At 48.8% G+C, this 20,411-nt stretch overlaps 1 protein-coding gene across 1 annotated transcript in view; it reads left to right on the top strand.

Moving 5' to 3' along the window:
* The window catches only part of DNAH14 (dynein axonemal heavy chain 14), a 1,144,348-nt gene that overhangs the window by 663,572 nt on the left and 460,365 nt on the right, over positions 1–20,411 (top strand). The window contains exon 57 of the mRNA XM_078647362.1: positions 4,930–5,091. Coding sequence (XP_078503488.1) covers positions 4,930–5,091 — 162 coding nt within the window. The remainder of the gene's footprint in view (positions 1–4,929; positions 5,092–20,411) is intronic.

The following is a 20,411-nucleotide window of genomic DNA, read 5'->3' on the forward strand; positions in this document are numbered from 1 at the left end:
TACCACCGGCTCGCTAGGTAGAGCGATGGCAACGACGGTGGCGGTCAGACGCCACGCCTGGCTGAGGTCCGCCAACTTTTCGGCAGATGTCCAGAACACACTGATGGACATGCTGTTCGATGGCCGTCGCCTCTTTGGCGACAAAGCAGACCATGCGCTCGAGCGCTTTAAGGACTCCAGGGCTACGGCCAAGTCCTTGGGCCTCTCAGCCCTGCGCCAGCAATCGGCTGCTTTTCACTCCTTTCGTGGCCACGGAAGGGGTGCGCCCACACGTGCCGCCAGCCACGCTCTTCAGGGCAATACCCAACGCGGTAGCGGCCGTGGGAACCGCCGTCCGGGCGGTCGTGGGCAATGGCGAGGTCAGTCCACACCTTCCGCCGCAGCATCCGCCTCAAAACCCTCCTAGTCTGTGCTTTCAGGCCCATGTGACGCCAGTGGGGGGCAGGGTTCGCCATCACCACCTCCACTGGCGCACCGTCACTTCGGACAGGTGGGTGCTGCAGATCGTCCGAAGGGGCTACTCCCTTCCCTTCGAGGCGACTCCTCCAGCCATGCCACCGCAGAGCCACCGTGTATCGGGGGATCATTTGCGACTTCTGCAGGAGGAAGTTACAGCCCTCTTGGCCAAGGGGGCCATCGAGCGCGTTCCTGGGCAAGAAGTAGGGTGTGGTTGCTACTCCCACTACTTTCTGGTGCCCAAGAAGGGCAAAGGGGGCCTACGCCCTACCTTGGACCTACGGAACGTCAACGGCTTCCTCCGGAAGGAGAAGTTCAAGATGCTGACACTGGCTCAGATCCTAGCTGCCCTGGACCCAGGAGACTGGATGGTAGTGTTGGACTTGCAGGACGCTTATTTCCACATCCCCGTCCTGCCGGCCCACCGGCACTACCTGCTGTTCTCGGTTGGCCACGAGCACTTTCAGTTTACCGTGCTCCCCTTCGGCCTTACCAGCGCCCCACGGGTGTTCACAAAGGTGATGGCGGTGGTCGCAGCTCATCTGCGCAGGTTAGGGGTTTCAGTCTTCCCCTACCTCGACGACTGGTTGTTGAAGGCGGGCTCGCCCCAGACAGTCGTCAGCCACCTCCAGACTACGGCAGATCTCCTGAATCGGCTGGGGTTCTCAATCAATGTGCCAAAGTCACACCTGTGCCCCTCTCAGAAGCTCCTTTTCATCAGAGCGGTTCTCGACTCGGCGCAGTTTCGGGTTTGTCCACCCGAGCAGCGGGTCCGGGATATTCAGGCTCTGATTCCCATCTTTCAGCCGTTATCCCGGGTCTCGGTCAGGTTGACGCTGCGGCTTCTGGGGCTGATGGCCTCCTGCATCCTGCTGGTGCATCACGCCAGGTGGCGGATGCGGGCTCTGCAGTGGGACCTGAAGTTTCAGTGGGCCCAGCATCAGGGCAACCTATCCGACCACGTCCTGATCTCGGAGGGCACTGCGAGACAGCTGCAGTGGTGGCTCACGGACCGCGATTGGGTCAGCGGCAGATCCCTCTCCCTTCCCCAACCGGAGCACGTAGTTGTGACGGATGCGTCCCTCCAGGGCTGGGGAGGCCACATGGGAGAGGCGGAGATCAGAGGCCTCTGGCCTCCGGCGGAGGCCCGGCTCCACATCAACCTGTTGGATTTACGGGCGATTCGTCTAGCACTGAAAGCATTCCTCCCCTCTGTCCAGGGGAGTGTAGTGCAGGTGTTCATGGACAACACCACCGCCATGTGGTACTGCAACAAACAGGGCGGGGTGGGGTCGTGGACCCTTTGCCAGGAGCCTCTGCGCCTCTGGCAATGGCTGGAACGCCAGGGCGTGACCCTGGTGGCTCAACACCTGGCAGGTTCTCTGAATGCCAGGGCGGACGAGCTCAGCCGTCGGTGCAAGATGGATCACGAATGGCGTCTGAACTCGGACGTGGCGCAAGGCCTCTTTCAGCAATGGGGAGAGCCTTGGTTAGATCTATTCGCCACCGAAGAGAACGCGCAATGTCATCAGTTCTGCGCGTTGGAATTTCCAAGGCGGCACTCGCTCGGAGACGCTTTTCGTCACGAGTGGAGCTGCGGTCTACTGTACGCCTTTCCGCCTATTCCACTTCTGCCCAGAGTGCTGAAGAAGATCAAGCGCGACCGGGCCCAAGTCATCCTTGTGGCTCCGGACTGGGCACGAATGTACTGGTATCCAGAGCTACTCAGTATGTCAGTCGATCCCCCGGTTCGTCTGCCTCTTCAGGAGGACCTTCTGTCGCAGCAGCAGGGGACGGTCCTCCACCCGAACCTGTCCAGTCTCCACCTCCATGCTTGGAGATTGAGCGGCGACAGTTGAGGCCATTTGACTTGCCTCCTGAAGTCTGTAACGTCATTCTGGCGGCCAGGCGGCCCTCCACAAAGTCGGTATACGCCTGCAGGTGGAACAGATTTGTGGCATGGTGCACAGCAAAGGCTGTGGATCCTTTTGCTGCCCCTCTTTCTGAGGTTCTTCTCTTCCTTCTTTCTCTTGCCCAGCAGGGCTCGGCTCTGGGCACTATCAAGGGCTACCTTTCTGCCCTCTCAGCCTTTCTGAGGCTGCCCGATCAACCTTCTTTGTTCAAGTCCCCTATTGTAAGTAGATTTCTTAAGGGCATCACACACACGTTTCCTCCTGTTCCGTTTGTGATGCCTCAGTGGGACTTGAACCTGGTTCTTACATTTCTGATGTGCGCTCCCTTTGAGCCACTTCACAACTGTCCTCTACGCCTTCTAACTCTGAAGACTGCTTTCCTGGTTGCCATCACCTCTGCCAGGAGAGTGAGTGAGCTCCAGGCCCTTTCTTGTACTCCACCTTTCCTTTCTGTCCATCCGGACAAAGTGGTGTTGCGTACTAAGCCATCTTTCCTGCCCAAGGTTGTCACGCCTTCCACACCGGGCAGTCTATCACCTTGCCAACCTTCTTCCCGCCACCGCATCCCTCTAAAGAGGAAGAGCGGCTCCACCGTCTGGACCCAAAACGTGCGCTCTCATTTTACTTGGATCGCACACGCCAGTTCCGGGTGGATGACCAACTCTTTGTTGGTTACGTGGGCGCAAAGAAGGGGAAAGCGGTGCACAAGAGGACCATCTCCCGGTGGATCATCTTGTGTATCCAGGCGTGCTACTCCTTGGCTAAAAAGGAGCCCCCTGTTGGATTGCGGGCTCACTCTACCCATGCCACGGCGACTACAACTGCCCTGGGCCGGGGAGTGCCCTTACAAGACATCTGTCAGGCAGCTACGTGGGCATCGCTGCACACGTTTGCAAGGCACTACTGCCTGGACAGCCAAGTCCGGAGGGATGGCTTATTTGGCCGTTCCGTCCTCCAGAACTTTCTGGTGTGATTGTTGGTTCGCAGACCCACCACCGGGGTTGGTATTGCTGGGGTATCTATTCTAAGGTAAGGAATCTAATACTAACGTGTCTCTTTCAGATGCACAAGTTACTACTTGTGTAACGATATATCTGTAAGAGACATTAGTTAGTATTAGATTCCTTACCGACCCACCCATCCTCCCCGTTCTGCGAACCGATATCTAGGGTTAGGGTTTACCCCTTTCAGGGCCCTAGTTTCAATGGCACCAGTGTTGGTTTTTTGACATGGCTCTGCGTTTCTGGCGCGGAAAAGCTGTGTCTAAGAACTGACGTCAGCACGCGGAGGCGGCGTCTAAGTACTCCGACGACGTCATCACGGCGCCCACGACGCCGACGACGGACGCGGAGCCGCAAACGACGCCTACCGACGCGCAAGGGTACTGCTACGCAAAAGTTTCCGGATCCAGTCTGACGCCTGGGGATATTCTAAGGTAAGGAATCTAATACTAACTAATGTCTCTCACAGATATATCGTTACACAAGTAGTAACTTGTGCTTATTGTTACCCAACTCAATGGTACTCATTTTATCGACCTCAGAAAGGATGAAAAGCTGAGTGCAGCCGCCGGGAATTGAACCTGTGACCATGAGGTGAAACACAGGCCCCTACAATAGATGCATTAGTCCACTAAGGCACCAGACCCGGCTCAATTTTAGGAGGTGGAGGTAGTTAAAGAGGGTGATGTGGAAGTAGGATACCAGATGTTTTTCTTAAATAGAATGGTGGAAGGGTGTTATTGAGGGTCAAATATTATTTTGTGCATTTGGGTTATGGAATAACACTACTAGTGGGTGTGGCGGAGGGTGGCAGGAAACCTGTGTGTTTTTTTTAAATATTTGGGAGCCTGTAAAAAGTAGCCAGAGGATGGTCTGGGTGGGTGGGAGGACACCAGGTGAATCCATTGTTTGGTCTGCAATACGGGAGCAGGACTAAAAGGAATTAATGCAATGTAGAACATGGTATGAGTGTGTGTTAAGGTCGCTATGGGAACCATGATAAACATTGGGCTCTTTTTGCAGAATTTCTCTACTTTATCTACTTAAAACATTTAATTTTGTTGACAGCGTTAAGTGAGATTAATTATTTATCACTAATTGTGCAAATTTCATTGTAAATCACGTTAACTTTCAGTTAGAATATTAAATTAATTCTTACTCGAAGTCATTTGTAGGATCCCTGGGTGTCTGTGCGTGTAATAGGGAATATCGTTGATACAATGTTGAGATATGTATTTGGAGAACAACTAGTCAAAATAACAGTTGGTCTTTTACACTGCACATATTTCTATATTTTTGAATTACTCCTATTTGCATTTCTAGGCACCGATAGATTAAGAAAATCCCCCAAAATCATACAGTGTGCTTGGTCAAGCTCCAAGCCATAACCTCTTTTCCAACAGCATTTGAAATTCTTATACCCTTTATAGAATACCATTTCTTCAATAACATTTTCACGAGTACCTATTTGTACTGTTAACATTATCAATTATTAATCCAAACAATGCTTTGCGGAAGGCTTTTGTTTGAAGCTAATTTGGCCATTTTCTTTTTCTCAGGAATCATTTATGGAAGATTTGAATAGTATTCTGAATTCAGGTGAGCTTCCTGATTTATTTGACAATGAGGAGTTGGACAGCATTGTCATGGAGCTGAAAGGTGATGCCATGCAAGCTAACTGTTCCGAAAACAGGCAATCGATTATCTCATTCTTCTTGCAGGTATTGAAACACCTATTGAAAGTGTCTGTGATTTATTTTTCGTACCTACAATTATTTTTTGTGCTTAATATTATGCTGTTGGTAGATGTATGGATAAGGTAGTAGTGTTATAGTGCTTATGTATGATCCCATTTTGTCACCCTTGTTAGCTTGTTCTTCACTTGTTTGCCACAGGAGACCTTCCTTTATGATATATTGTTGCACTTCTATAGGATAACTTGTACTGTTGGCTGTCACATTTTTTCATGTCTTAGCCATTATTTAAGTAAGTAGAACATATTCACTTTATGTTGTTCCCTATGATAATTTTTCACTATTATGATCTATATTTCTAAAGTTCCTATATCAAGACTTTGCGCATCTAGTCCAGGTCATGGTACTGGTTGTATATCAGCACAGCATTCTTAGCTGTGAATCACTTGACGTCCTTGTGCCATGGATCATATCTTGCTACAAATAAGATGGCTTGATATAGGCGTGGCCCCCTGGAAATCATCTCCACCCTTTCTGATATTCAAAGTGGACAAAGGTAGCCCTGCACTATAATGGTACTTGAGTGACTTTCTCTTTCTATGGATTGGGGGGCACTAGGCTGCTATACCTCCCTGTTCTACCTTCATAACCTAGTTATCTATATCAGCATTCCCACTCTCTATATTTTCTACTTAGCTTTTCTGACTCAAGTTCGCCCCATGTTTCCCTTCTGTTACTCACTTGCTGCTTCCAGGCGACTTTTAAACCTTTCCCAGCCAAATCAACTACATCTGCCCCTCCACGTTGCCTAATATGCAACATGTTCTGGAGCCAACTACAGTGTTGCCTCTAGTATGTCACCTGCCATGGTGGGTGAGGACTGTATGATGGAGAGAGTGATGCCAGTATAAATGAGGTGAGGAGTTCACCACATCGCTCCCTGCGCCAGGGACAATGTTTGCACACCTGAATATCAACATTTATAGAGGGAAGATATTCTGTAATGGACATGAAAATGTGCTACAGTATTGAGATATAAAGGACAGCAGGCTAGAAGAACCTATTTTTCTGTTCTTGTGAAAGAGTCTGCACCAACATTTATTATTAGAAAGGCATGGGGTAATTTAGTTTGTGGCATGTGCTAAATAAATGATCAATAATAGTCAGCTTTGAAAACTCTACACAAACAATTCTTCAAAACTGAACAATTTCTTACAGATAGGTGGAGTATGTTAATGTTAAATGTTAATGTTAAAAATGCTTATATAGCGTATGGCTACCCCAGCAACAGGGCGTCCCAGCGCTTGTGGACAGTTTGAAACAAAACAACTAGGCCCCAGGAGAGAGCATGTGGCAATACTTCGAAACCCTAACTAAGCGGAAACAGCCATGTTTTAATATGCTTTCTGAATGACAGGTAGTTGTTAGTGGCACGCATCTCCAGGGGGATCGAATTCCACAGCTTCGGAGCCAGGTACCTGAAGGAGCGGCCACCAACTCTACTCCTTCTAATTTTAATGGTACAGGCGAGATGGAGATCCGCTGAACGGAGAGCACGTGTGGGAACGTAGAAGGAACACAGACCCTGCAAGATTGGGGGGCCAGAGCAATGAAGGATTTTATGAGATAGACAAAGGGCTTTAAATTGAATGCGTTGTTGCACTGGAAGCCAGTGTAAACGCCGCAAAATGTGGGACACATGACAATGTTTGGGCAGAGCAAACAAAATTCGAGCAGCTGCATTTTGGGCCCTTTGAAGTCTGTTAATAGCTGTCCGATTGGAGCCCAACATTAGTACGTTACAGTAGTCTATGTGTGATAAAACAAGGGCTTGGACTATTGTTTGACGAACAGAGGGGTAAAAAAAAACCAAAATGGGTTTAAGCGACCGAAGGCGACCATAGCACACGCCGGCCACTCTTTTTGCGTGCGACTCTAGGGTGAGGGAATTGTCCATAGTCACACCCAGATTTTTTACTTCCATCTTAGGGATGGGGGGAGGACCTAAGATGGAGGGCCACCAGTGATCATCCCACTTGTGTGTTTCCTTACCAATCAGAAGTACCTCAGTTTTTGATGAATTCAACTGCAGGCAGTTCGCGTTCAACCAACTAGAGATAGCCAAAATATCATCTTGAAACTTGGCCAGATCTGTTTCGATGTCATTGGAAAAGGAAAAGATAAGTTGTGTATCGTCCGCATACAAAGTTAATTTGATATTGCCCTGCCAGAGGGCGGACGTATACGTTAAACAACGTGGGACTGAGGGCTGACCCCTGCGGGACACCGCAGCTCAATGGAAACCTGCAGGATGAGAACGGTGGAGCATGAACCTGAAAGGACGGTCAGATAGAAAAGACGCGAACCAGTCCAGGGCTCCATCTCGAACTCCGATCTCCCACAATCTTCTGAGTAGAGTCCTATGGGAGACCGTGTCGAACGCCGCACTCAAATCCAACAGGACAAGAGCCGACGTACCACCCAGATCTTGTGTTAGCCTCAGTTGTTCAGTAATACTGCCATGGGGCATAGTTTATGAACCCATGTGAATTTACAAATACATTCTCAATGACATATGGGGCTTTATAGCCCACCATCAATGCAATGATTCTGGAGAGTCTGAGAAGAACAGAAACATTTTGGCTGTCATCCAGCCTTCTACTTCCGATCTTATCCATGGTTTTCTCTGTACTTTCAGAATTATGCAGAAACAAAACAGTACATGTGGTCTGATTGCTGAACATGATATTTCACAATATTTCATCTACAGTAGAAAAGGTAGCTGGTGCCCACAACACCAGTTCGCTGGTACAACACCCATCAGTGTTTTCTTGAAGCTTATTATCTGCAACACCAGTGCAGCAATGAGACCTGCTAAAGGTTGATGCGACAAGAGTTGACCACAGATTGATGACTAGGCTGGACTCTTCAGAGATATGGGTAGTATGTCTTTGTTTCTCCAAGTAAACACAACGTGTATCCATTCATTTTATTCAAAAGGTGGTAATAGACCAATGAGGCTAAACAAGAGAAGATAAGAGGTGGAATAGCTACAGTAGTCGTCAAGCAGGGGCAGCTAGAATCATTCTTTTAAGGTCTGATTGGCTTAGAATATTTAAAATGCAATTATAATGTACAGTACAACAAAAGTGTCATCTTCATACCGTCATGTTTTGTGAGAGGCGTTGGGTGAGGATGTTCCAGAAATTGAGGCTGTGTGCAGAGAGGGCAACATTTTAAATGAATGTGCTTGTGCAGTGCACAGCTGTGTACCTGTTTAATATCAGTGCATTTTCTAAAGTGCATGTGTTTAACTGTTAACACACACTGCACAGCTCAGCAACATAGAGTGACAACCACGGTTCACTATTTACAGAAGTGTCGCAGTCTTGGGCTTATCTGCAATCCAGATTGTTTTGGGGGGCATTTCATTCCAACAAAAAAGAATAGACAATGCAGGAGATCACCCATTAAAACATGCAAGTAGGGGTCGCAATATAATGTTGCCAATTCAGAAAGAATACGATCACATTGAGGATAACATCACAGTTATTTTTTTTTGAAACTTTGTTTATTGGTGTTTTCCAAACATAGAAAGTAAAAAGAACAGAGGACAATACAGTGGTTAGGTCGTACTTTCGATAAGGCAACATATGAGTCATGTAACAGCTGTAGCATAGAACAATACAACAATAGGCACCAAACAATGACAAATCGACATAAGGGCTAGTGTCATTCAATAATCATGGGCAGTACATTAGTATCGGCATATATCAAGAGTGGAGATCATATCACAGCATAGCGTTAGGGAGGAAGAAGGCCAACAGTAGTGGTAGATAATCATAGTAACAGTAGGTTATGGTCAAGCACAGGCAAATAGGCGGTAAACATTCACATACGGTACATTATAGCAGAAAATCAGAAAGCTCGCCAATTACAATTGTATAAGAGCAGATGGCCATGTTATATATGGACAGCGCTATTGCCTCGGGGGTCGTCCCCCTCCGAGCCGTCATCTCGCGCTGCCTGAGCCAGAAGGTAACCAACCAAAGGACCCCAGATGTCTTTCGGCCTGCTTGATAGTGGGAGTAAGTCGGCGAAGGCTGTGTGTTGCTCCTGGCTATATGTCATGTCGGCGAGCCATTCCTTAAACTTCGGGGCCCTGCCACGACCCCACCTACATGCCACTCGCCGCTTCGCTAGGAGTAATGCAACATCTACGAATTTCCTACATGTCTTGGGGATATGAGGTGTGTGTCCCAGAAGCATTAGTATCGCGTCTGGATTGAAGGATTCCCCAGTCATAGATTCTAGGGCGTTATGCACCTGTTGCCAGTAGGCTTGTACGGGGGGGGCACGCCCAGGCAAGATGTAGGAAACCGGCACTTTCCGCATGGCATCGCTCACACCGGTCATTGTCAGACAATCGGAACCTGTATTTCTTCATTGGGGTGTAATAGAATCGCTGCAAGAATTTGTAGTGAATAATCTTTAGCCTGCAACTGGCCGATAGACGGGCTGTGAGGGTACAGCAGTACAGCCACTGATCGTCAGTGATGTCAAGGGCCAGCTCGGTAGCCCAATGCTTTCTGGCCGAGGCCTCAGGCATCAGACCGCATGCTCTGACGTGGCGATACAAGCCCAACACGAGATGGGAGCCATCCTGTGAGCTGAGCATGTAGTGGAGCGGAGGTGTGGTCTCCGGTTCTTTGGGAAAGTTAGGGAGGATATCCCGCATCCCTTGGCGCAAACGTAAACAATAGAAGACGTCAAGCTGGGTGCGATTGTACGTTGCGAAGAAGGTGTCTGCAGATTTAAGGCGGCCTGCGCAGAAGAGATCGCCCCAGCAGGTGATCCGTAGTTTCCCGCAGAGCACCTGGAAGCCATGTTCCTGTAGAAGTTCAAGCTTAGGGTGATATGCCAGCGGCATACGAGGAGAGTACAGTAAGTTGCAGTCCAGCTTTTTAGCCATACGGCACCAAGCATCTATAGTACATGTGACGGAGGTGTATGGCATCGTGATGGCCGACGCTGAGCAGTGAAGGAGGCCATTGAGAGGTAGAGGGTTTGCAATCCAGTCCTCTACCGCCAGCTGTGGCATAAAGGGAGTAGGGACCATCCAGTGGTAGGCATAGTGTGCCTGCGCACATAGATAGTAGATCTCGAAGTCGGCGAGGTCGAAACCCCCCTTGTCGTATGGCTGTATTAGCGTGGACCATTTCAGCCACGGATTCTTGCCTCCCCAAAAAAGGCGACAGAGCTCCGATTTCAACGTTTTAAAGAAGTAGGCGCCTGGATAGTAGGGAATATTAAGAAAGAGGCAAAGGAAGCGAGGGAGCACCACCATTTTGATAAGGGACGCCCTGCCTGCCACGGAGATAGGGAGGGAGATCCATCGGTCCACCAGTGTGGCGAGTTTAGTGACGGCAACTCCGTAATTGGAGCGGAACGTTTCGTCCTTGTCGCGCGAGATCTGAATACCCAAATAACGGAGATCTGCTCGTCACCATTCCAAAGGGTAGTCCAAGGGGAAGTCAGGGACCGCATCCGTGAGCGGGAAGAAAAGGGATTTCGCCCAATTTATCTGTATGCCAGACAGTCTACCAAAGACAACAAGCTCCCAGAGTAGGGGATTCAAGTTACGCGCCGGATCTTTGACGAATAAGGTCATATCGTCAGCATATAACGATATGTCAATCTGGCGCTGAAAGCAGCGGATCGCGCCGTCTCGATGAAGCTGACGAAGCCTACAGGCAAGGGGCTCAACAGCGATCGCAAAAAGGAGAGGGGATAATGGGCATCCCTGTCGGGTGCCCCTGTAGGTGGTGAGCGGTGCAGAGAGACGGCCATTGATCAGGACCCTCGCAGTAGGCTGAGTATAGAGCAACTGGACCCAGGAAATGAATAATTTGGGGAAGCCCATACGAGCCAGGACAGTGAACAAGTACGGCCATTCGACTGAGTCGAAGGCTTTGGTGGCGTCGAGGAAGGCTGCTGCAACAGGGAGATCGGGGTGGACCGTACGTAGTAGGGAGAACAGAGTCCGCAGATTATGAGAGGTAGAGCGGCCCGGGACAAAACCAGACTGATCAGGCAAGACAATTCGGGTCATCAAGAGAGAAAGCCGAGTAGCCAGTACCTTGGCCAATATTTTAACATCGCAGTTCAGAAGCGAGAGTGGCCGATAAGAGTCGCAGGCCCTGGGGTTCTTATTAGGCTTCAATAGAGAAGTGAAGACGACTTCGCGCATGGAGCTGGGGAGGACACCGTCAGTTAAGGATTCTATGAAAACTTCGCGAAGGACCTGGGCCATTATGTCCACATAAGCCTTGTAAAATTCGGCGGGAAGGCCGTCCAGGCCGGGCGCCTTCCCATTTTGGAGAGACATGATAGCATCCCGGATTTCATCGAGTTCGAAGGGGGCAGCAAGGAAGGCCCTATCTCCATCACTGAGCCAGCAAAGGGCTATATCACCCAGAAAATCATCATACGGGACGTCGACAGTCGTGGCCGTAGTGTAAAGCGCACGATAATGAGAAACGAAAGCGGCAAGTAAGTCATCCGAGTCCCTGATAGTATGTCCCTGATCAGAGAGCACCTCAAGGATCGTGTTGTCGGTGTGTGGTGTGCGTGTCAACATTGCCAGCCCCTTTCCTGGTCTATCTCCCTCGCAATATTTCCTCGCCTGCCAATGTTTGCCCCTGAACTTGACCTCTCTACTTGCTTCTTCCTCATATTGCGTAAGTTTGTCCCTGAATGCAGCGTGCGCAGTAATGCCAACACCCCTTATCATTTGCACCTCCAGCGCCCTCAACTCAGCATCAAGCATGCGGAGTGTGTGTTGAATGTCGCGCAATACCCCAAAGCTTTTTGACATGCAGTGGCCCCTGATCGTCACCTTGAGTGCCTCCCAAATATGCTCAACAAAGTCAACGGAGCCCTTATTTATGGGAAAAAAGGCAGCGATCTCCTCACCCAGCTCAGCACGAAACACAGCATCCAGCAGGGCCGCTGGTTGCAGCCGCCAGTGTGGTTTAGGATTGTCCCATCCAGGTACCCGTAGGGTCATGAAGACCGGGCTATGATCAGAGTATGTCCTCGGGAGATGTATTACGTCAGTCACTTCCGCAAACAGTCCTCTGGACAGGAGGAAGTAGTTGAGTCGTGCCCACGTGTTTGTCAGTGAGGTGAAGTGCGTGCCTTCTGTGCGGAGGGGATGTAGACCTCTCCATGCATCAATCAGGTTGCCTTCTATGATCACACCTTCCAGAGCCTCCCGGGCTCTGGGTTTGTATTGTGCCACCCCATCAGCCCTATCTACTCGAGGCACCAGTGCTATGTTGAAGTCCCCTCCCCAAATGACATGTCGGTAACCCACGTCCAGAACCTTACCCCAAAGTGTGGTGAAAAAAGAGGGCATATCCACGTTGGGTGCATAACAATTCACTAAGGTGATGGAGTTGCGGCCCAGCCGCCCCCATAGTAAAACATATCGGCCCTCCGTATCCGCCAGCATTCCACCCATCTGAAAGGGTACTGTGCGTTTAATTAGAATAACAGCACCCCTCGCATAAGTAGAGTAAGAGGAGAAGGCACGGGTATTAGCCCATTTACAACCGAAAGAAGGACGTGAATGTGGTGAGATGTGCGTCTCTTGTAACATGGCTACTTGGACATGGTGACGATCTAAATATGCAACAACATTCCGACATTTATTGCCATTATTGAGACCTTGTATGTTCCACGATAAGCACCGTAATTGTGCATCAGACCCCGAACCCGCCATAACACTCAGTGAGTATTGCAAATGTGACCTGCCAGTGTAGGTGCCTAAAAATCATTAATGCGTACATGAAGCCAAACTGTACATTGAATAACCAACCATCCGCTGTCCTTGCCACCCCAACCCCCCCCAACAATACGCAACCCCCCCACCACTGCATCCCAATCACGCCAGTAGCCATCCATCCCCACCCCACTCCCCCACCCGCCTCTCCAGAACTCCCAGAACATGTGCCCATGAGTGGGGTATACCCATGAGGGAAACAACATCAAGGGCGCTTAGCCACTTCTCCCTCCGGTCGCCTCTTGCACTGTGCGCCCTCGGTGGAGGCTAGGGCAGGGAGAGTGGTCCCTGCAATATCGTACCGATGGAAGAGTCAACCATTCTCAAACTGCAAAAAAAGAAAAGGATGGCAATGCTATCCGAGTCAGTGTCATTAGGGCAAGCTCTACAGGACAGTATCGGGCCATTCTAGTACATGATGAGTTCTGCATATCAATCGTCTTCTTCTGCCAGTGATGGATCATCCTCGAGATCCGCATTACCACTTCGCCGTCCTCTCTGCGCTTTGCAAAACGTCTTTAAGTAGTCCTCGGCTTTATGCGGGTCAGCGAAGAAGTGCTGTTTACCCTGATGAGTTATTCGCAGCTTCGCCGGTTATAGTAGGGCATAGTCCAACTGAGCCTCCCTTAATTTATTATTGACAGCCAGGAATTTGCGTCGTTCCTCCTGCACAAGAGGAGTAAAATCGGGATATAGGGAGAACGTGACGCCATCGCAGTGTAGGTTCTGCTTGGTCCGAGCAGCTTTCAGGGCGACATCACGGTCACGGTAGTTAAGCAGGCGAGCAATGATTGGCCTAGGTGGCATTCCAGGCTTCGGGACGGGAGCCAAGGACCTATGTGCCATCTCAACGATAAACTGAGGCGAGAAGGCATCATCCCCTATTGACGCTCGGAGGATTTTCTCCACATATAGTTCCATCCTGCCAGTGTCTGTGGATTCCGGAACGCCCGTGACGCGGATGTTGTTGCGTCTGCTACGGGCTTCCAAGTCCTCATTCTTGGCTGCTATAACTCGGAGTAGATTGTCCATACGAGCGAGTTGAGATGTATGAGTGGCAGTGAGGTCGTCGCTATCCGAAATCCGCTGCTCCGTTGCGGTGATCCTTTCCTCATGATGATCGACTTTGTGTACCAGGGCGTCCATCCTGGAGGACATCCTGTCCACTTTCTCTACCACTGTGGCGAAGCCCCGGCGCATTTCTTGAAGCAAACGGTGCATGTCCAGCTCGGACGAGGGGGAGGATGTCGCGGCAGTGTCTGCATCGCTGGGCCCCGGCTCGGCCGTCCCCGACTTCAATCCCTTCTTGGCGCCCTCAAAATTAATTTTGGTTTGGCGGTTCTCGGTGCGTACCATCGTGTTGTCACGCCGCATCCGCTTCAATGTCCTGGGAAATGCCAGAGTAATGGGGGAGTCGCCTCCCAGCCAAGGGAGTCGTCAGAGCACCCTCCGCCGGATCTCCCAATAGGAATTGGTACCAGCAGGACGCCGCAGATCCTTGTAAATGAGGGGTCGGTCCAGCAATAAAGCAGGGCAGCCCCCAGGCCATGGGGCTCACAGACGGGACAGCAATGGGCAGGATCCGGGCTATAGGTCCACTCGTAGCGGAGAATGGACGGGCGCAACGAGGAAGGCGGGGAGACAGCAAGCGGCGTGTGTCGCAAGCACCTTGATGGCCGGCTTCTCTATGCGGTCTGCACCTCAGGGGCTCGCGGGGCCCCCAGCGTGGTAGGCCTCGGGCTCAGAAGAGGGCAACGAGTGGCGCCAGACAAATCACACCGTGGTCGACGACGGCCGACCATTCAGTCCGTCCCAGCTCCACTTGAGTCAAGCCTGGGGCGTCTTCCGGGCGAATATGGCGCCCATACCCTCCAATAGTGTACATGCGAGATCTCCATCGCAGCGCTGCGCTCTGAGGCCCCTTAGACGGTCCCAGGTCACAATTTGGTCAAGTGATGGCCCTGCTGCTGGTGTCCGGGGCAGGCTCCCGTCTCCCACTGCACCCAGTACCTGTTAGCCACCGACGGGAGGCTAGTGTCACAGGGACGGCATCTCAATGATGGCCGACTCGCCTCGCGCCTTCCTCAGCCCGACATCACAACAGCTCGGTTTCCACCGTTGCATGCAGGGGCTCGACCTCCGGCAGCGCTCCGACGGGGCCCACTGTGTTCCGGAGCAAGCGACCGCGGCCAGGGTCGTCACCAGGGACGGTGCAGGTCCCCACAATCCGGCCTCCGCTCGGGGCCCAGCACCTTGTGTCAAGCACTGGTCGTGCGTGCTCGCCAGCACCAGAGTCCTTGTCACTGCGGCTCCAGGGGCAGTACCGGCAGATCTTACGGGGCCGTTTTCTCGCCGCAGGCCTCTGTCAGCCGTCCAGGATTTTGATCGTTTGCAGTAGAGTTCCCACGCCACCTAGTCAGCCAGCTACGAGTGAGTTAACTCTCCATTTGGCAAGGATTTATTTAGGATTAATGCTGCAGGGAACGGGAGCCACGCAATCAGGCGGCCATTCCGCGTAAGCGCCCTCTAGCGCCCCCGAGGATTACATCAAAGTTTGAAAGTATATTTTATGGAGCAGTTAAGAAACAGGGATTCGCCTGTAACTCCCCTTGGGATTCATGATCCATCAATAATGATATCCTATGGTACACTTCGCTAATCAGTGTGTCCCAGGTCTGTGATACCTCTGGATTGTGTATACAGTATAATTGGCGCTGACTGTGGAAACATGGGGCATGGTGGTCACTGGTTTGCCTGTTAGGAAATAATTTATGAATTGTATTGTGTAGCATGTAGTCCTGCCCTTGGGATTACTCCATAGAGATCACAGAGGTAGTATATTATTCTTGGCCCCCAAGTTCTTGAGGTATATATCCCAGGTAGTTACAGTCTGGTCCATACCACCCTGAGACTTAGTGAAGGTAATGACGTACAGTTCCGCCCTCACCCATTTCAGTAGAGCTCATAACAAGCTCTTCATTTCAGGTGATTTCCATGACATTGCTATTTGTCTTTTATATAATATTAGGGCTAGATCTATGAACTGATGTAGATATTTATCCCCTTTGGATTAAGATCTGATGCATAACAGTCAATACGCCAATGTTGGCGGCACTAGTCACCCCTCAAGGCCTGAAATGGTCCCCACCACTTCTTTGCATGCCCGGTGTATCACCAGGCCCTTTTTGGAAGAATCCTGTGTCAGGCAACCTGCATATGGAGCATTTATCTGCAATCCAGTTTACCCTGAAAGTATGCATTATGTCATTCACCAGAAGGGCTGGGTTAAGGGTATCCCTACACAATATACAAAATGTATTAGGTTTCTATGTGGCACCCTGGGTTGAGGGTTGCTGATAAAGTCAGGAGTATTAGGGATCCTTTGCATATTTTTTCAGGATAATCCAGTCTCAACCCTGGTGCCCCTGTCCCTGAACCTCCTGAGGGTGTTGAATGAGTACAGCAAGAGTGTTATGAAGTTGAGATGCGGATTTGGATTCTGTGTTCTCCAATACAACATTGATTTCTACTGGAGACTCCCAACAGTTGGTTCCTGTTCTTTAGGTCAGGAATATCTTTCAAGTATGTAATTCCTCATTAACAGTACTAATAGTGGTTTGTATTTGACTACGTTTCGTTCTAGGTCAGTACCTTTAGGGTAGCTTTGCATGCACCGGTTGCTGTCAACATGCACTGGGTACGTTCTGTGTGAAGACTCTCCCATGGTTTCTAATTGTAAGTGTATTATAGGTAGGTATATGCTGGGTGAGTTATGTTAAATTGATTTGTGTAGAACACTAATCACTCGAGAGGGTATCCAGGTGTTTGGATCCATTAATTGAATCCATTAATTTATTTTCATATATTGTGATGCTCCCTAGTATATCTAGGTGTCAGTGAGTGATATGCCTTTGTAATATACTGATGTCAGTGCTGTTCATGGTGGATCATCATTCTGTAGGACTCATCGTATTTCATGCTCCCCCTCTAGTTCGAAATAGTAGCTTTTCAAGACTATATTTAGTGTTTTGTGGCACATCTTGGAATTATGGGCATTACATCACCTTAAGTAAAAATGCCATACCTGTAAGTGAGATTAGGAGGAGTTTTGTTCACTGCCACATCTTTGTATATTTTGAAAGAACTGTGTCTAGACTACTGATATACTGATCAGGGAAAACATAACCTTCCAGGTTTGTCATTCCCAGATGAACTGTAGGAATAATGTGTGGAGTTTACGAATGGGTACTGCTAGGTGTGCATCTTTCAAACCTACGCAGAACATGAAATCACCATTAGCAAAACCCTCCGTTTAAAAATGGCACTAGACCAAGACCATCAAAGGTCTGGCCACATTCCTCTGTTGTTGATGAGGAAGAGATTGGTCAGTAAACCTTTGTGGTGGTAGTAAAGCCTTATTATCACCCATTTATTGTCACACTCCATAGTTATGAAGCCATTAACATCTGCTATTGTTTGGAAAATATGTTGACCTTGGTAGCTTTAATAGAGCTCTGCTGTCTGAATGATCCATTGGTCCAATGATAACTTTTGTCATTTAATTACAAAGTCTGTGATGCTGCCTCCCAAGTTTACTTTGAGCAAAATGGACCTAAGCCTTTCCATAGAACATGCTACAGGTGTTGATATAAGGTACTATCATCACAAACGCAGGCCTACCCCTTGTCAGTTTGGTGAGAGTCCCACCCAAGTGTTTGATATCTTGCTGGACTTGGGCTCACTCTCACTCTTCAATTAACTGGGTTCCTTTTATTTCAAGTCAAAAAGTTCCACTTATAGGGTGCCATACTTTTAAGAAGCTCTCGTGTAAGCTCATCAAAGTGTCAAGGGCGATCACCCCTTGTGCACTTTTTAAATCTTGTGTCTATTTCTGTCTAGCCTCAAATCAGCAAGGGAGCTCATAGTGCATATCAGGCGCTTCCAGTAGAGGGGTGTAATTCCAAGCATCAGACTGCAGAAAGTGAGTGACACTGGCAGGTAATGACCTTCCTGGGCTCTGCCACTACTTATTGCACTGATCTTTCCATGGATGGCATTATAGAAGCAGTGGGATGAGTTCATTAATGCCCTCTGAATGATCACAATCACATTCTGACATCATAGTTTGGGAGGGATCTGAATCCAGGACATAGTCTGTTTACTTGACCCCAAGTTTAGTGCTGTTAAAAATTCAACATAAAAGGAGTATTCCTGGAAACATGTAAGTGCCCCAGTTTTCCAGCTGTGTTTCTGTAAACTCTATGAATACCTGAAAGATGTCTTATGGAGTGCTGTACATTAACTAGGGATTCCCTGTTGATGACTGTAGATTCCAGAAGCAGAGGCAGATATTTACATTAATATGTGGGAAATAACAGCGGTACAGGCCGGAACCTTGACATTTGCGCTGGCCGGTCAGAGCATAGATGGCTGGGTGGAGGAGTTTAGACGTATTGGCGGATGTAAAGGAAGAAGTAGAGGGTTGCATTATTTTTGTAACTCCAGTTGTTAATTAGAACTCTACTAAAGTTTCCATGCAACACCATGACATCAACTGATAACTGCTGCTGTGGCAAGTATATCTGTCACTTAATATCTTAGGCATTTCTTCTAAAATATAAAAGACATTAGAGAATTAACATAAAATGGCCTCTGATCTGATGTTTTTGATTGTGAAAATACTATCCAAATTTTCCCGCCCAAATTTATTTTCCTCACAGACCCTGCATCAAATCCCTAAATTAGGTCAAAACTAGGCGAACTCTCCTTAAGTGGACCAGTGTTCTGAAAATCAGTGTTTAAAGAACCATCCCATGAGTAGGGAAAAAAAGTTGTTTTTGTACCGTATCCTGCATCACTAACACTGACCAACACTAAACATTTTAGAATGTTGCATTGTTTGTAGCGCCAGAGAGCCGGCCTCTAAGATGGCCACATAGTGGTGAGGTTCTAGCAGTCTGAAGAATTAATGCCCAATATTGCACAATGAGGCATTAGTCGTGTGGCCTGCACAAGTACTGGTCTACATTTGCCCTCCACAGGGAACCAAACACCCCATTGTAGCTTTTACTAGGGTAGCCATGCCAAGCAGTCCAAGGACTACTCAAGGGAGGGGGTGAGGGTTAGTAATCTCCATTCACAGTTACACAATAATAACACTCAATAAAAGATTGTCCAGTCTGTGCTTTTGAAAAGTAAAAATTTACATTTATTGCACATACACTACTCAATACTATGCAGCAGCAATTCACAAATATACACAAGCTAGTAGAATTACTTTTGGATTACATTGTGTAAACATTTTTACCCCTCCCAAAGGAGAGAAGTCTAGTACCACAACTCACATATATAAACATTACCTAGTCCCTAAATGCCAAGGGTTGCACATAACTTGGAGGGATGACCTTTACTACTGACACCAAGCGGTTGGCTCATCACCGCATTATTTCAACAAGCATTTCATTATGAAAATACATGCAATAATTATATATAACCATGACTGAGAGCACCTAATAATGGCAATAATGCATACAAACTTTTATCATAAGTTGCTGACACTCTCATTATTCAATTAAAGCATTAGCAAGAATAAATGCATGAATAAGCATGACTGGGAGTGCGGTATACTTATCAGAACTGCTAATGGGCATCACATTTATAATTACTCTATGCAATTATAATCACACCCCAACTGGCTGATTGATGTAGAGCACCTTCGCCCACCCTCTTCCTACGGGATATTTGACCTAAGAACGGTCAAATGCTTACTTTGATGAGAGAAGTCCCTGATCCTGCAGCTGGGCAGAAAGGTAACTTATCCAGCCTAGCAGGGTCACAGCAGGCCGGGCTCTGGTTCTGAGTTGAGGCAATCAATCAGGGGAATTGTAAGCACCCTACTCACCTGTGAGGGTCTCAAGGCGCTGAGGGGAGGGGGGGTCCGCAGATCTGTTTAGCCGAAGAACCAGGTCTTGAGGGTCTTCCTGAAGATGTTCAGGGATGGGGCACGTCTGATGTCTGCCGGTAGCTCGTTCTAGGTCTTGGCTGCAATGAAAGAGAAGGATCTTCCGCATGCCCTGGCTCTGTAGTTGCGCAGGGTTTTAGCCAGTGCGACGTTGGAAGATTGGAGGTTTCTTTTGGGTGCGTGGAAGTTGATTCTGTCGTTGAGGTATTTGGGTCTGTTGTTGTGTAGGCATTTGTAGGTGTGGGTGAGGAATTTAAAGGTGACTCTTTTCTCCATGGGGAGCCAGTGAAGCCTTCATAGGTCTTCATAGGTGTAGGCTTATGTGTGCTTGCTGGGGGATGCAGAGGACGAGTCTGGCGGCTGTGTTCTATATTGTCTGTAGTTTGTGTGGTGGGGTGTTGTTGATGCCGGCGTATAGTGCATTTCCATAGTCCAGTCTGCTGGTGATGAGTGCATGGGTGACTATCTTTCTTGACTCATGGGGTATCCATTTGAAGGTCTTGCGAAAGAAGCAGAGGGTGTTTAAGCAGCTGGAGGTGA

Source organism: Lissotriton helveticus, chromosome 6, assembly GCF_964261635.1.
Source record: "Lissotriton helveticus chromosome 6, aLisHel1.1, whole genome shotgun sequence".
Classification (NCBI taxonomy): domain Eukaryota; kingdom Metazoa; phylum Chordata; class Amphibia; order Caudata; family Salamandridae; genus Lissotriton; species Lissotriton helveticus.